This window comes from Ischnura elegans, chromosome 8 (assembly GCF_921293095.1).
Source record: "Ischnura elegans chromosome 8, ioIscEleg1.1, whole genome shotgun sequence".
Classification (NCBI taxonomy): domain Eukaryota; kingdom Metazoa; phylum Arthropoda; class Insecta; order Odonata; family Coenagrionidae; genus Ischnura; species Ischnura elegans.
Window position 1 is genome coordinate 111,522,351 of NC_060253.1, and position 16,381 is coordinate 111,538,731.

Genomic DNA, 16,381 nt, shown 5'->3' on the forward strand with positions numbered 1-16,381 from the left:
GCAGTGTTGCCAAGCCGAATCTTTGGAGATCGCACAGCACTCGTTCTGCCGGCCCCAAAAGTACCGTTATTACCAAGGATGGCAACGCCGGTCGGCCGGATGGAGGGGAAAAGGGAAGGGGATGGAGGGGTGGAAGGGGCAGCGCTTCTCATTGGCTAGTTTCTATTTTCCACCCAGCCGCCGTCAGTTCGGAAAAATGGTATAGGGAGCAAAATTTCACTAATGCATCACGAAGGCTTCACACCCTATGGACCTGGGTTAACGGCAGAGGCAGAAAGTTTTCAGAGATGGCTCTATCCCTGCTTGAGAGTAATGTGGACGGAACTTCCAGTGCAACACACTATCCGGCAGATGGGACATTAAGCCCTGGTTAAGCCTATCGTTACAACCTGGCTAATTCCAACACAGGGTTTCTATACTCCCTCTCTTACCTCATGGCGCAAATGACCCCAGCTGTCAGTTTTCTCCCTCTAAATACCATGCTATAGATAATATGGAGCACCTGGCAGTGGCGTAATAATGGTTGGGGGATGAGGGGATGGATCCCACTCCAAAGCCTCAGAGAAATTTAAAAAAAATTTAAACACAAGTCTAGCTTTGATAAACAGCAACTGCATCTACTTAAAGTTATTTTATGTGCCAAAATGATGTAGAACATATTTACAGGCATGCCATTTTTTTAAATTTTACGGGAATCCCCATTGCCTCCGAGGGGTGGCCGCCCCCCCCCCCCCCCCCGGTACTACCGTCACCCCCAAAGCATATTCCTAGTTACGCCACTGGTACCCCGGATATTCCGTGACTAAGTTCACTTTTCCGGTGCTTAGAAAACTTTTAAGTGAGCATTTGAAATAATCGCGCAACTGCTGTCAGTGATGAATGGACAAAAATAGATTAAGAGCCCGGAAAAATCTCCCCTCTCAATAATGTTTACGCACTAAAAAAGAATTTTCCCATGACATTTTAGTAATAATAGATTGAATCTACCGGGTATAGCTTCTCTGCCGGCATTCTTCCGCGAATTCAGCGCCGGGAACTTCGACTCACAAGCCGTGTGACTCATCTTCACGTAATATTTTGCTTCCCCATATCTGAAAACAACACCAGACTGATTTTGTACTTCGATATAATGCTTATAAGTCATTCCTGAGTCGAAAGGAACTGCCTTATCTCTCGCGTTTTGAATTTGACTTTAATGATTACGTTACTACTGACGACGCGAGTTATTCTCCGAGGGCTTTCGTACTAACTCTCGTTCAGTTACAAAATAAACGCTTGCCACCAGGCAGTCAAGGTCAAACTATATTTCATTTAAACCCGCAGATACAAGTTGGGTCAGTTTTGATCTGCGCGCCGCGTAAGCAACTTTCCTCCGGCTCAATTCGTCCCGCGGATGAGGGATTAGCCCGCGGAATGAGTCCACGCATGCTGTTTTCGCCATCGTGTTGAATCACCAACGGCTTACGTCCATACTACAAATTCGATAATCTTTTTTGGATGACCTTGGAAGCCAAAATTTTGATACGCGAGGATTTTTAACGGCTCATTTAGGTGTTATTTCGCTGGGCGACGGGAAGCATAACCTTGGAAAATTCTACACAATCTTCCGTTAGAGATAGATATTCCGGATTAACGATCATCTACTGCAGTTAAAATTAATATCTAATAAACAGCATCGCTCATAATTAAAACTTATTATTCTTCATTGACATATCTATGTAATGAGCGCATACTACCCCCGCTCCTGTGACTAAAATCGGCGCGCCTACCGCAATCTTCTCGTAGATCAGTTCTCTGACAAGTCGTACAAGTGAGGTATTTTATCACATTGGACTGGAAAAATACGTTTCATAACCGAGGTCGTCGTATAGGTGAAGAGTTTCATAACTGAGGTTGGAAATACATGGGTTCATATGGGGTTATTCACCGGACCAAAAAAAATCGGCGTATAAGTGAGGTCATCGTATAACTGAGGGTCGTATAACCGAGGTTCTACTGTATATCTGCAATTTCTTATAATGTAATTCATACTTAATTGATGCAATATCTCATATATTCCTTTCTGTGGCCTTTGGTAAATGATGAAACTTTTCCAATTTTGTAAGTGTTAGTAAGGGAAGCGTGTGGTGTTGACTTTTCATATGGTGCTTATAATTTACTATTTTATGGAAAATATCTTTAACTGTTCAATTTAAAATAGTTTCCAGTATGGTTAAAATTTATAATGCAAACTGTGAAAAGAGCAATATCACTAATTTTTGTGGAACCATGTAAATTTGTACAATTGGTCATGATATTACAATGAAAAAAAAATATTTTTGTCACTACTATTGGATAATCACTTCCATAATTCAAGTTCTGATTGATTAGTGCATTTCATGTTGTCTGTGTGTGAGGGTGATCTTTTTCAACCTCCGATAGGTAATGAATTGAAGACAAAGTGGTCAATTGAAAATTATTTCATTTTTAAATATTGAGTGTGCTTAAGGTTACTTTTGACGTGCAGCAGCAGACTCCCGATCTTATCCGGCTGCAGTTTATCCGTGCACGATTTTCACTCTCGCTCAATTTTTTCCACCATCATTATTTAAAAAATTAGATGCAAAATCATTGGAATTAATGCATTTGAATGCTAGGATACACCGGGCTTATTGTTCCCATTGAAATCCCCATTTCGTAAAACGGAAGCGATCGCGTGCTAGCTGTGTTGATGGGAGCACCGTATTCCTGTTTTCCGAGCCTTGCAGTGCACGACCGCACTCGGTGATCATGGATACACGTCCCCCTGCAGTTGTGACCCGGGCAACTTGTGCCAAGGTCTTTGCATGGAGCATTAATAATACGAGTACAACCATGTTATTGCCACTAAAAAGATCGCAAACTGGCAAAGAAAGCTCTAGCATTGAGTCAGGAAAGCAGTCTTAAATAACAGAATAACTGCATGAATAGTAATACATATTGTTTGTTTTAAGTAAATTACGAGACATTTAAAAAACATTGCAAGACCTTTGAGTGAAAGTTTGGGTGATCCGTGTTTTCCGATTATTTGTGCCGTCTCTCTCTCCCCATCGTTAATTAGCCCATTGGCATATAATTGGGAGTGTGCTGTAACCGCCTTGTTGGCTTATGTATTGGCACTGCCAGTGGACAAGCTTTACTATACCTTCTACGTAGAATGTTGTGGCCAATGACTTCCAATGATTTTTATCATTCTCCTAAAAGTCATAATCCATTTGAAAATGCTTTCCTAGTAGCCTCATTTTCAGAAAAATACTAGAAGTCAGTTGGTGCTAGGTGGTGAATTTAACAGTGGGAGATTGAAAGCATCCCGTTAAAATTTCTCAAGCAGCCAAATGGCTGCACCAGTGCTGAGAGGATGAGTGTTGCCATGGTTTTTAATGCCTCTGCACAATCAGCCTAATTGTTCACACTGAGCAACTGCATTTGTCGCAGTTTGTGGCTGTATGAAATTCACAAGCAGCATGCCTTTCTGATCCCAAAGCGTGGTAGCACAACACTTTGATTCTTAAGGATCGCCTGAATTCTTGGTTTGCTTGGTGATTTTTGGTGCATCCATTGCTGTGATTGGTGCTTTGTTTAATGTGTGTCATATTGAATCTGTTTTATCTTTAGTAAAAGGTGATTTGAAAAAATATCGCTTGTATGGGCATAAAGGCTAAGGAATGTCGATGGTGAAGCCATTTGATTAGTTTAGTGGTTGTTGCTATGCAGTTCACATGCACTTGGCAGGAGAATCAATGGAGGCAACTTTGTCAATGAAACTCTTTTGACTCACCTTTAACTGACGACTTATGCTTGCTAATGACTCTGCATGAGGTACTGAGAATTGCATTGCAATTCTGCTGAGCGATCGGAGGTTGAAAAAAGCAGCCCTCCTAGATTATTCCTAAATGATAATTTGTGTGATATTTTTAATTGCCCGCTGAAAATTTTATTAATGGAAGAAATGCTCCATCCACTGATGCAACATTATGGCTTTAGCTAAAGCATTAGGCCACTGATCATTAGGTTATCAACCTTATTTGGGAAGACCATATTTAATTGACGAATGTTTTATGCTGCGTGTGACACCATTTAGTGACTTGAAGTTATCTATTTTATTCATTGAAAGCCATTAAAATCATAGCAGACTCTAAAGCCTCAAAAAATGGCAGTTCCTCCTTTAGCGTTTTTCTGCATTTTGAGTTTTAAATTTTATCCTCCCTGAAAATACCACAAATCAGAATTCTGCCATATTGATCTTATAGTGTAACTTCTTATGGTGTTATATCTTATAGTGTAACGACTAAGTATGAAGGGGTTGGGGTTGGTGTGGTGGCTCCACACCTCATGGGCTCGGGTTCAAATCCCGGTGATGGCAGAGAATTTTCAGAGACTGCCCAATCCCTGCTTGAATGTTCAGTGTGGAGGACATTTCAAGCATAGCACTCCGTCTGTCTGCTGGGATTTTAAACCGTGGTTCCTTTGGTGCTTTTCGTTAAGAGCAGACTAATGTCTTATGATGGGTTTCTCTTCACCCTTCCTTCCTTACCCTTACTTATGACTCAAGTGACCTCAACTGTCATTCATCATCGATGGATGTGACAGAGAAAAAATACCTGGTACGATAAGAGATTTAATTTTAGTCTTTATGTAATTTTTAGTACAACTAGCATATTAATTCTACCATTGTTTTTCCAAATTGCATGAAGAAGAAGTTTCTAGGTATTCCATTAACCTCGAAGCAAACTGCTGAAGTCAACACCCACAGTGGTCTTATGAGGAGCAAGTCTAGTCATGACATGCAGGCATCATCTAGTGAGGGGAACTGGCATGTCGAACAAGGTTCGGAACTACATGAGGGGGCCTACCTCAGCGATGACGCTGGATCACCACTGGATGGGGGCAGGGAGGATTACTTCAGCCGAAAGGCGGCTCGCTGCAGATCATTTCACGGCATGAACCACAGTCGGCAGCGTGAGGCATTTTGTGCCAGATTTTCTCACAAACAGGAGAATCTGAAAACAAGAGGATCTGAAGAGCAAGGGATCGCAACCAGACCTGATGGTGTTGCCACTACCCATGTATCAAATCCAGTACGTTCTGAATCTCGTGCATCTTCAGAAGATCCTTTTGGAGATGAAAATGATAAGGTATTTGATGACGATGTGGTCAGATTTGGGAAGGGTCTTTCCATGCGTTGGGCAAAGCATTCATCTGGAAGCAGCGTAAATCCCAGTGACTTGGAAACAGAGTTGAGTCTAGTAGAAGCAGCGGGCTCAAGTTCTTCTCAAGTTAGACTTGAGAGAGCAGGCAGAGCGCGTGTCGGGAGCAGAGGGAAATCCCTCTCGGATGGTGATGAATTGCCTGATGTTTCGAGGAGAGAAAGGAGTGCGCATGATGCTAAAAAAGATGCTTCAGGAATTGCAGGAAATGAAATGAGGGACCTAATTTCATCGAAAGAATTGGACTCACTGACAGCATCAGAGAACTTTTTACAGTCGTCACCTTTACCAGGAGCTGAAAATGATTCAATGAATGAAATTGTCAAGGATATTTCTCCAGTTTATGAGGAGGTAGAAGATCTTCCATCTACTGTTGCAAAGTTGAAAGCGTTCTTGAAGGAAAGGAATGGAAGCCAAAAGAGTGAGGAAAGTGCTCCATCGTCAGCTGAAGGGTATGTTGATCTCCAATTCATATGCCTCTTTTGTTCTCTAATTAGAAAATGCTTCTGCTAGCAAATGTAATGCCTGCTATTGTGTGAAAAAGATGGAAATTGACAACTCTATTCACTTGCAGATTATGGAAAAGTTCTACATTAGTCAATGTATTAATAATAGTGGTGCATATGTTTATTTGACCGATCATACATTGCATGGGAAAGGATGCTGTGGCTAGCATGTAGATCACGTCAGATATGCAAACAAAAGTATTAAATAAAGTTTTGCAGAGTAACAGAGTACATATATGAGAGTAAATAAAACAGATATTACATATTTCATATAGCTTGTACTTACTTTGATAATGACAAATATTCAGTGACACGATAGTAGCACTTATCAAGAAGATATTGAATTTAGGCTCTTTTAAAAACAGAAATTCTTTGTACATTTTATACATTACTTGGTCATGTTATTGTATATTTTTGTGCAAATTGGTTTTGGTCCTTAGGTACCATGCATTGTTCCATATGAATGTCTTTGGATCTACTTCTATAATGGGAATGGTAGCTATCATTCAGAGGAAAGGAATTCATTCATCACAATGATAACAATATACTCATGGTAGTATTAAAATTTTCAAATATTCAGAAGAGGGTTGGCAGTGCATGCAATATTTTTGTTTTCAAACAATTCTTGCTCATTCTTTTCTGAATTAAAAACACCTTGTGTAGTGATGATGACAATCGCCATATTGCTATTCTTTAATGATCAAGAAAGTGTGGATTTGTGGATCAAATAAGTTTCCCTGCAAATGCAGTCACGCTACACATTTTTGTAATCAATTTTTGATTTCCATTTTTCGTGTGTATTATTCCAGAAACTCATGTCTAATGTTAATGCTCTAATGTCATATCCTCTTCACTGTGATGACTGACACCCAGCACTTGCAGAGTAGCAAGTAAAGATGAAATTTAAGTAGTACTAGAAGGAATGAATGCTCAATACCCATTAGTGAAAAGTCAACAAATATGCTTGCTGCCATGCTACGTGAACAAACTTATTGAAAACCGTTTGTGGAATAATGCCCAGTGAGCTGGAGAGAGTATTTGGGGGCAAACAAATTGCTTTATCTTGATATGGTGAGTCAGTTAACTAGATTACATGAGACTACTGTTAAACATTTACGGACGTTACTGTCTTAAATTTCCATCATTGCAGTAGACCTCAGAATAATATGTCATGAGAGCTGTCACTCACTCCATTGGCTGGGAAACCTCTTTTGATTCCTATTATCACAACCTGCTTGTAAAATGCTAATCACTCTACGTACTTGTAAGCCGTTTTCAACAGTATTGACAGAGCTGACACCAGTGCCGGAAGAAATGTAATGAAATGGGGGCTATGCACAATGTTGGCTCATCGCGAGTGATGGCACCACCAAGGGCAACTGGCGCAATGAACTGAGCATGTCAGGTGCTAAGTTCATTTGGCAGGCAGGCAACTCTGGCAGATGGCTTCACCTGCATAGGGACTCTGCCTGTGCAGAGAAGATGTATTTTGAGAGACATTATTTATTATACAGTGGAACCCCGATTTATCGTTCCCGCATTAATCGTTTTCCTGCATTCATTGTTCGCCGCTCCTGGTCCCAAATTAAGTTCCATAAAGACAATGTAATTTTTTCCCGCATCTATCGTTTCCCGACGTATCGTTTTCCCGTATAGATCGTTTGAAGATCGCGGTCCCGTCGTATAATTTTCCCGCATTCATCGTTTGACAAAAATAAGACGAAGTGTTTACAACGTGTTGTTTATGGCTAATAACGAGAGACACATTGTTTGAATCTTCCCCAGGAGATTGAAATACGATAGGGAGAAGCTGAGTGCCCTGGGATAGTCACATTATCGCATTTCCCAAGATCCGGTATCCCCCTCCATTCTGCACTCGCCTCTCCCCGTCTGAAGCTTTCCTCTTCTCTGAAATAAAAAAAAGGTTCCAGCTCAAGCAGGGATTGTATTACGAAGACCTTAGCTTCGAAAGAAAATATCAAGTTACTAGAGAACAAAAGAAACCTTTTTCACGCTTCCCCCTTTCTCGACAGCTGACTTTTTTTTTAGCTGACTCGCTTCAAAGATCCCCACCTCTGGAGGTCAACTGCTGCATGAATCACCGATTAGCCCAAAAGGTGTGTAAAAATGAATTTCGGCAATTGGTATTATACTTTTATTAGATTGAGTTATTAGTGATGTGCACGTAATTCAAAAAAGGATGATACCAAACACGACATATTTCTAACGTTATTTAACCATTTTAAGCAAGGAAATAGTTGGAATAATAAGATGGTGATTTCTGGCGAATATCGATATCCTCGCAGCTGATAGTGAGCTTCACGGCTGTTGATGCGGATTTTTTTCGAAAACAGTCTGGTTACAATTTACGAGTTATGCTACAAGTCTCACCTGTCCGAGGTGCTAACGAAGCGATGTCTTCTCAGGATATTTTGTTTCTCCCTACTAGCAATCTGAATTCATCTGCTCATCTAGAGCTACGCTACTTATTGTTACAAATGAGTGGGTAAGCTGCCTTCTCCATAGAATAAAAAAATTTGCGCAGTCTTATGGTCATGCTTCACCCTCTGCAGTAAGCTCTGCTTACGCCGTACGCGATAGCATTAGTGCCGAACTTCACCTCGTACGAGTGGTTCCGTACTTTCCAGGGTGGGTTGACTTAAAGCCGGCGAGTGTTTTCCGTGTGGGTTCAATAGAGTCCGGTTTCATTTTTATTAGTTTTATTCTTATTCGTCTTCGGGCCATGGCCCTTCCGAAGACACAAGTGAGAACTTTAAAAGATAGACTGAAAATAATAATAATATATAATTTATTCCATTTACAATCAAATATTACATTTTAGAACATACTTAAATAATTTTGGAATATATAGGTACCCCTTTGAGTAGTTTTGGGGCTACCATCTTAAACTTTTTACATAGGTCTGGTGCTAGCACACATGAGAAGTAAAATTTCTTTGTATTCAGTTATTTGTTCTATTGCAGATTGCATTCATTATTACAAAATGTATTTCAAATATTTGGACAAGGATAACTATTTTTCTTATATAAACGCATAATTACATACATAGAATATACAATATACCTTTTATTGTAAACTTTTTAACCCACCTTTCTTAGTAGAAACTCTACTTCCTCACACCTCATAAGCCATTTTTTTACAGCGGATGCAAATCCCCATCTTTTTTCAGAGTTTGCTACATTGCTTGGCAACATGCTAAACAATTTAGGCCCTAAGTAATTGTATGACTGTCGATAAATTTCAATCGTCGGCCTAGGTATATGGAAGTTTCTCCAAGCTCTAATGTCATAGTTTTGTGGTCGGGCCTTTTCACCACTACGGTTATAGAATATTCTAAGGACTTTATAAATGAATAAATGCCTTAGTGGGAGGACATCTAATTTTTTGAATAGAGGAAATGAGTGGCTTTTCCTATACGATCGTGTTATAACCCTGATAACCCTTTTTTGCGCCACTATCAATGGTTTAATGTTGATAAAATATGCTCCACCCCAGCAGGCTATTCCGTATTGCAATCTTTAATTAACGAGAGCATAATATACCATTTTTAACACTGATTCAGGGCATATGTATCTGAGGAAGTAGAATTTTCTTACAATAGAAATCATTTCTGATTTTAATTTATTTATGTGAGACTTCCATTTACAATTTTGGTCAAGATATATACCTAAATATTTTATGTGACTAACCTGTTCGATCAAAATACATTTATCACAGGAAGTAACATTATCTTTTATACAATTTGCACATTGATAGTATAGTTTACTTTTGTTTGGGGTAGATTTACTCATGCTAAACATAATATATTTCGTTTTTTCACTTAACAACATATAATTAGCCGAAAACCACATATTGAGTGTTAATAGATCACTTTGAATGTGTTCATATAGATCATCAACACTATTAACAGAGTAACTTAGTGCAGTGTCATCTGCAAATGACGTTAATTGTCCTTTAAACCTGCCAGCACATAAATTGTTTACATATATTAAAAACAGTATGGGTCTCAACACAGAACCCTGTGGCACACCACAGGTGAGTCGAATCTTTTCACTGTAGCAATTTTTGAGACGCACACATTGATCTCGATCACAAAGATAACTTTGAAACCAATCATATGCGGTTCCACGTATACCCGCTTCCCATAATCGATTCATTAGTATGTTATGATTAATGGAGTCGAAGGCTTTGGTAATGTCTACAAATAAGCCAGCAACTCTACAGTTCTTATTCAGTCCGTCGTTCAGCTCTGAACAGAATTTTAATAATGCATCCTCTGTACTCTTACCACTCATAAATCCAAATTGGTTTTTATTGAAAAAACTATGCTGATTTAGAAATTTAAGAAGTCTGACTTTAACAACTTTTTCTATTATTTTAGCAAATACAGATAATAGGGATATTGGTCTGTAATTATTTACGTTCATTTTATCACCTTTTTTAAAAATTGGTATCACTATTGCAGTTTTTAATTGTTTAGGAAATATTCCAGTATACATACTTAGATTAGCAATATGGGCAAGGACCTCCGAAATATTTGCATTTACTTCTTTTATAACTTGTGTAGAAATATTATCAACACCTTTAGATTTTTTAGACTTTAATTCCTTAATAATGCTGCTTATTTCTTTCGCATCAGTAGGAACAAAAAACAGTGAGTCAATTGAATTGGAGGTTGGGAATATTTCTTTGTATTTATTCGTATTACTTTCAAAATAATTGTTCTGGGTCAATGCTTGAATTACTTTACCATAATGTGAACTAAATTCGTTTACAATGTCCTGGCACTTAGTGACAACGATACCATTACTAGTTCTAATTTTTACACAATTCTCATTTCCTTGCTTTCCTCCCGTGAGTGAATCTAAAATGCGCCATTGAGCAGTGGTATTATTGACATTACTATCAAATAGGTCCCTGTAATACTTTTCTTTGCGCTTTTTAATATCATATTCTAATCTTTGCGTGTACGATACGTAGTACCTATTTAGCTTTTCATTTTCAGGGTGTTTCATCATTTTTTTATACAGAAAATTTCGCCTAGAAATTCTCCCGCACAAAGCGTAAGTCATCCATGGCCTCTTCATTCCTCCCGATCTGTTACTGTCTGACACGTATTCAGCTTTTTCAATGCAGCATTTCAATTTATTTATAAATATTTCATAGGCTTCATTGACATTTTGTTGTGAATAAACATCATTCCAGTCGCATCTTAGCAAACTATTATTTAGATGGTTAAAGTTTATCCGGCAATGGCTTCGATAAACTCGTTCGTATATATTAATGGGTACATTAATATTTAAAGAACATGATACAGCATGATGGTCTGTTAAACCCCAATCGTCCGCTCTTCCCTCATACTTATAGTTATCTCTACTTCTGCAAAAAATGTTATCTATACATGTACTACCCGTTTTGCTAATTCTAGTTGGTACTCGAATAAGCTGGTCCAGTCCATGACTAGCCATTAGGGTTTGATATTCAAAGGAAATATCGTTGGGTTGTAATATACATAAATTAACATCACCAATTACAATTAAATTCCTCTCACGAGAGATGGTTAATACATTCTCCAATTCACTCAAAAAATGTTCAACAGGGTTAAAATTAAGTCTATATACACCAATAATGCTTATCCAAGAAGAATCATTTATCCCTACTGATATTTTAACCATATCAGCAGTTTTTAATTCACCCAGATCAATAGAAAAACACTCATAAGTATCTGCTACATATGCAATAACTCCTCCAGCCCTGTAGTTATTATTACACACATCAAAACTCCGATAGCCAGTTATTTGATACATAGATACTTCAGTGTCATTTACCCAAATTTCTGTCAAAACTATTACAGCGGGTTTTATATCGAGATTAATTAGTTGAAATACAAATTTATCAAAATTAGCTCTTAGACTTCTTATATTTTGGTGCAAGACAAGGAACCTGCCACCATTAAAACCACTATCATTAACAGTACTCTGCATTTTGTTAGTAAAGATAGGTTGAAGACATACATAACTCACTCACAGAATGCTTACAGTTTCTCCAGGTCATCAGAGGATTTCAGAGTGATTACTTGATCATTCTCCTTCTTCCTCATGAGTATTGTCCCATGCCTTAGCCATAAATATTTGTATCCCTTTTCTTTCTTCGCAAGACGCGCAGCAGCGAAGAGTCTCCTCCGACCTGGACTCAGGCTCTCGTTTATGTACACCGGAGTATCGGTCGCCAAGCCCAGGTGCCGTGTGGAGAAGGTCCTTTTCACTCGCCTCTTTTGAAGAATTTCTTCTTTTGTAGACCTACGGACGAATTTGACTATGATACCTCTCGTTCCGCCTTCGTGTCCCTTCTTTCCCAATCGGTGGCATGTGTTCACCATATCGTCGGTTATTTTAACACCAAGGGCGTCCCCCACACTTTTCACAATTTCTAAGGTATTTTCATTTGGTTGCTGGGGAATGCCGTGTATTTCAAGGTCATTAACTCGAGAATATTGCTCTTGGTCGTCTAACCTCTTTTCTAATTCACTCACTCGAGATTTTAAGCCAACATTTTCTTGCCTAAGCAAGTCTATTGTCGCTAAATATTCAGCAATCTGCGTTGAGTTTTCTTGAAGCACTTTAGTATTTTCATCTAATCTATTGTGCACAAACTCAAAAGCCTTGTTCAAGTCCAATTCCATGCGTTTCCTGTCCTCTTTAGCTTCTTCTAGAAGGTTTATAATATGAGAGATACTAGCAGTGTCCGTATCCGCCAGTGGAACTACTGACATGCTCTTACGTTTTTCCGCAGCACAGGTAGGACAATGCCAACTTTGCTTTTCAGCGCTAATATACTCGATATCCTCTTTGGACAAGTGAACACAAGTAGCGTGACACTGGGTTTGACATTCACTGCAGGTAATCCTTAGCTGGCGCTTAAGAACACTCACATTACATACACTGCAATCAGCCATTTTAAACTGCGGTTTACACTTAATATTAGTAACTCGAGCTTCTAAATTGAGTAGGAAGTTATCCTCGTAATTGAATGCACTTATACTCTGGACGCAACTGAACACATCACTGAGGCACCTGCCTGTCTCGAGCGAAGCACCAGCCCACGTCTGTCTCGCGTGGAAGCTCAACCAGATTTTTGACGATGAAGAAAAGAATCCGGGCTAGAAATGCGTGAATATTACAGCATGCCTCGGTATGTCCGCTAGTACATGACGGCAGGGGTCGGGGTAGAGCGAGATCCCTGGTGAAAAGCAAGAAGTGGGATGAAGCCGAGGATTAGGTGGGCGTGCCGCTGACGATTAACGCCACATTGCCTCAATCATATTAAAAATTTAATTGCAAGAAAGGAACATTTCAAATAATAAACTATTTTTGGCCTTCTTGATACATCCTATAACCAATCACTGCGATGGCGAAATCAGTTGTTTGAGGCATAACACGCACATTTCTCTTGTAAATACGTGTACTTGAAATGGCATTTGATGGATAAGAATTTTTACATCGGACAGAAATGCATAATAGCAGTGAAAATTCCGAGTGGAGTAAAACATTTTTTTAGCAAGGCGGCGTGTTCCTTCAGGATATTTGATAGAGATATAATCCGAATCAACAATATGACCTTAGTGTTTCTACAGGAATAATATTCCTGTAATAAGCTAATATCTTTTTTTGAATCCATTAATGAATGTCATAATTCGCAAAAAATCCAGCGTTTCCTGGGACATAGGAAACCCGGACAAACTTTCCCGCATTGATCGTTTTCACGCATTCATCGTTTTTTTCATCCATCCCCTTGAAAAACGATAAATCGAGGTTCCACTGTATCTTGTGTGAAATAAAACGGTCTGCTTGAACCAGCAATGACTGAAAAGTATTCAATGAGCCTTCAAGGATTGCAGCCATTCTTTTGTGTGTGAAAACTAGTTATGAAATAGCAAACAGCTATGGAGGAAATCAAAAATTGTTCTCTAACATGTTTAGCACCACTGACTTTGTGAGGAATCTTTTTTGATCTATAGTACATTGTGTATAGTATAATGTGGAATTTTTCCATCATTGGGTAGTGCATCCCTTTTTCTGTCGCTGAAATCATCACGGGCACTGTCTTTCAGCCAATCAGAACATATGACTGCAATTATTGATCATAACGCCACGTTTGGATTTGATTGGAATGACCATGAAACTGAGCGCACTGTGGAAAAAGGGATGATGGAATGACTGTGTGTTTCAGGAAATGATGGGTCAAATGATCACTTTTTTGGTCCCTAAAAAGCTGTCTCTCAGAGGGATGGAAAGAATGATCAAGTTATTCAGACTGAATGAAAGCGTTTGTGATGTAATTGTTCTAAACTTACGAAAATTGCTGAGGGTACAAATAGAGTAGGTTGCAAGTGAACCTACTTGATTTAAAATGGCAGTGTTTCTGATAAAATTACCGAAGTAGGAATTATTACCTACAAAGAAATTTTTATTACTTGATTACTATCAGCACTCATCATTAGACATACATATATTTAATTGTATTGTTATTTTTTTACGATATAAGTCATTGAGAATTTAAAATTTTTTAAATGACATTTTAGCTAAATCTGGAGCATTAACTTAAATTAGAGATGGGTTGGTTCCAGTACCCGGATTTCGGTTCTGTCGGTTGTTGGCCTGTGGATCCGGTATCGAGAACTGATGGCATAAAGTCGATACTTTGGAACCGGCTCGGAACGGTGGCGAGGATTTGAATTTGGCGTCCAGAGCCTAAATGGTCAGCAGCGTATTCAAGGCCAAAAAGTGAAAAAAAAAAAGATTTAAAAACTTTCCGATATTACTTTCCAATTGTATGGCGTCCACGTTTTTTTCTTTAGAGAGTTGCTGGCCAACACGTGCATTTAAGGGTTCATCAGTTTGTCGCTCTTGCCAACATTGTAACATTTCCGTAGCTACAGGCGCTTTAAAAACTCAGACAGTTAAAATTACTCAGTCACGCTGTAGACATTGTAAGAATACCATTCAAGAAAATCAAAGCATGACGTACATTGCCGGTCGCATGGCGTGCTTTGTGTGCCACGGATGTCCTCTTGCCGATCCAGAAATAAATTAGCTATAATACTTCAAGCTTTGAAAACTCATACTATAGACAGTCGAAGTACATTGTAAGAACACACGAGGCCATGCTAGACCAGAGTGTATGTAAAATTCTGAAATCCTTAGTTTTCGAAGATTGGCATACTTTATACTCTAGCTTGAGGGTTAACAATGTGTTATGTAAACGTTTTTACTTGGCAAATAAAATTATGGAGACGATCTTAAGTTTTTCTTACATACCTTTCCTGGTAATTTACATCTTTAGTAAGAGTACTTTCATTCATTTCTTGTGGTTGCTAATTTAAATTTGCCATTAATTCAGATAATAAGAGTTCATCCGTGGAAGCGAGTATCAAGAACCAAAAACCGATGGGGTAGAACTGGACCAGTACCGAGAACTGAAAAAATTCAAGAACTGAAATCACCCCTGAATATGCCTCTGTGATTCTTGAATTGCTCCATTGATTACGATTTCCTGAATCAACATGTACATTGTAATCATTTTCAGAGGGAAGAGAGGAGACTTTGACAGTCTGTCTAGTTTGGAGCTGTCGTTGGAGCAGGATGCTCTTCCACTGCCCAAGCCTTCGTCATCGCCATTGGAGGAGCGGCCTTTTTCGTGCCCTGCCGATAGTGGAATATTCCTTAATGTTCGTATACCCTACACAGAACTCAGCAAAGTCTGTAATTCATCGCAGTCTTCCAACCCATTGCTACAAAATAGCCCGCAGGTGTTTTATTGTATAGAGGTAAGATTTTCAGAAAAGCTTACAATTACAGTCATGTTAGACTAGAGAACCAAAAATCACCATATTTCTCGAATCCCTGTCCCCCTTTTGCACTAAATCTCTGAGAAAATTGTCATATGGTCGTAAAAATTTTTCCCGCACAAGACTATTTTGCCTGATTTAACAGTTTTTCATGACGGTTCATGCAAATGATTATCCAAATCTTCGAATTTCTGCTCATCAACAAGAAGAGTCTCATGAAAGTTTACCAAGAGTTGATAGAATCTACCGGGGAACCCTTCTTCAACTGCTTTCTTCCGCGAATCCAGCGCTGGGACCTTCAACTCGCAAGCTGTATGATTTGTCTTCTTGTAATGCTTTGCTCCCCTTCTGATCCAAACACCAGGCACTTTTTGTATCAGATCCGATCTAATGGAGCTAAGTCATCTCGTAATAACTTCTAACTACCTTATCCTTCACTTCTTGAACTTGACTTCGATGATACTTGATGACTGAAAACACGAGTTATCCTCCGAGGGCCACTACAATGATGGTTTTCTCGTAATGTTTTCAATTGATGGCTTATGCCCCTTTCAACTCTACTCTCTACAGACAGTCCATCTTTAGCCCAATATTTTTCCAGTCGACTACTTTCTCTTTTCAAAAGAGGAGGCCCAATATCATTTGCGCAGTTCACTTGAAGATTCTTTCTATAATCCATTCCAAGGTCAGTTTCCACGGAGGAACAGCGAAAGAACTGAGGAAGTGTTTCCCCTGTCATGACCGTGAGTGAGAGCATTCTTTCCCTTTGGAACAACGTTATT

The 16,381-nt window shown here is 39.0% G+C and overlaps 1 protein-coding gene across 3 annotated transcripts in view; it reads left to right on the forward strand.

Annotated features, from left to right (window-relative positions):
* Nucleotides 1-16,381, forward strand: part of LOC124163190 — a 74,515-nt gene that overhangs the window by 21,356 nt on the left and 36,778 nt on the right. For 2 of the 3 annotated variants that reach the window (XM_046539924.1, XM_046539926.1), the window contains 2 exons: nucleotides 4,713-5,677; nucleotides 15,338-15,578. In XM_046539924.1, coding sequence (XP_046395880.1) covers nucleotides 4,713-5,677; nucleotides 15,338-15,578 — 1,206 coding nt within the window. The remainder of the gene's footprint in view (nucleotides 1-4,712; nucleotides 5,678-15,337; nucleotides 15,579-16,381) is intronic. The other variant, XM_046539925.1, reaches the window with a different exon arrangement.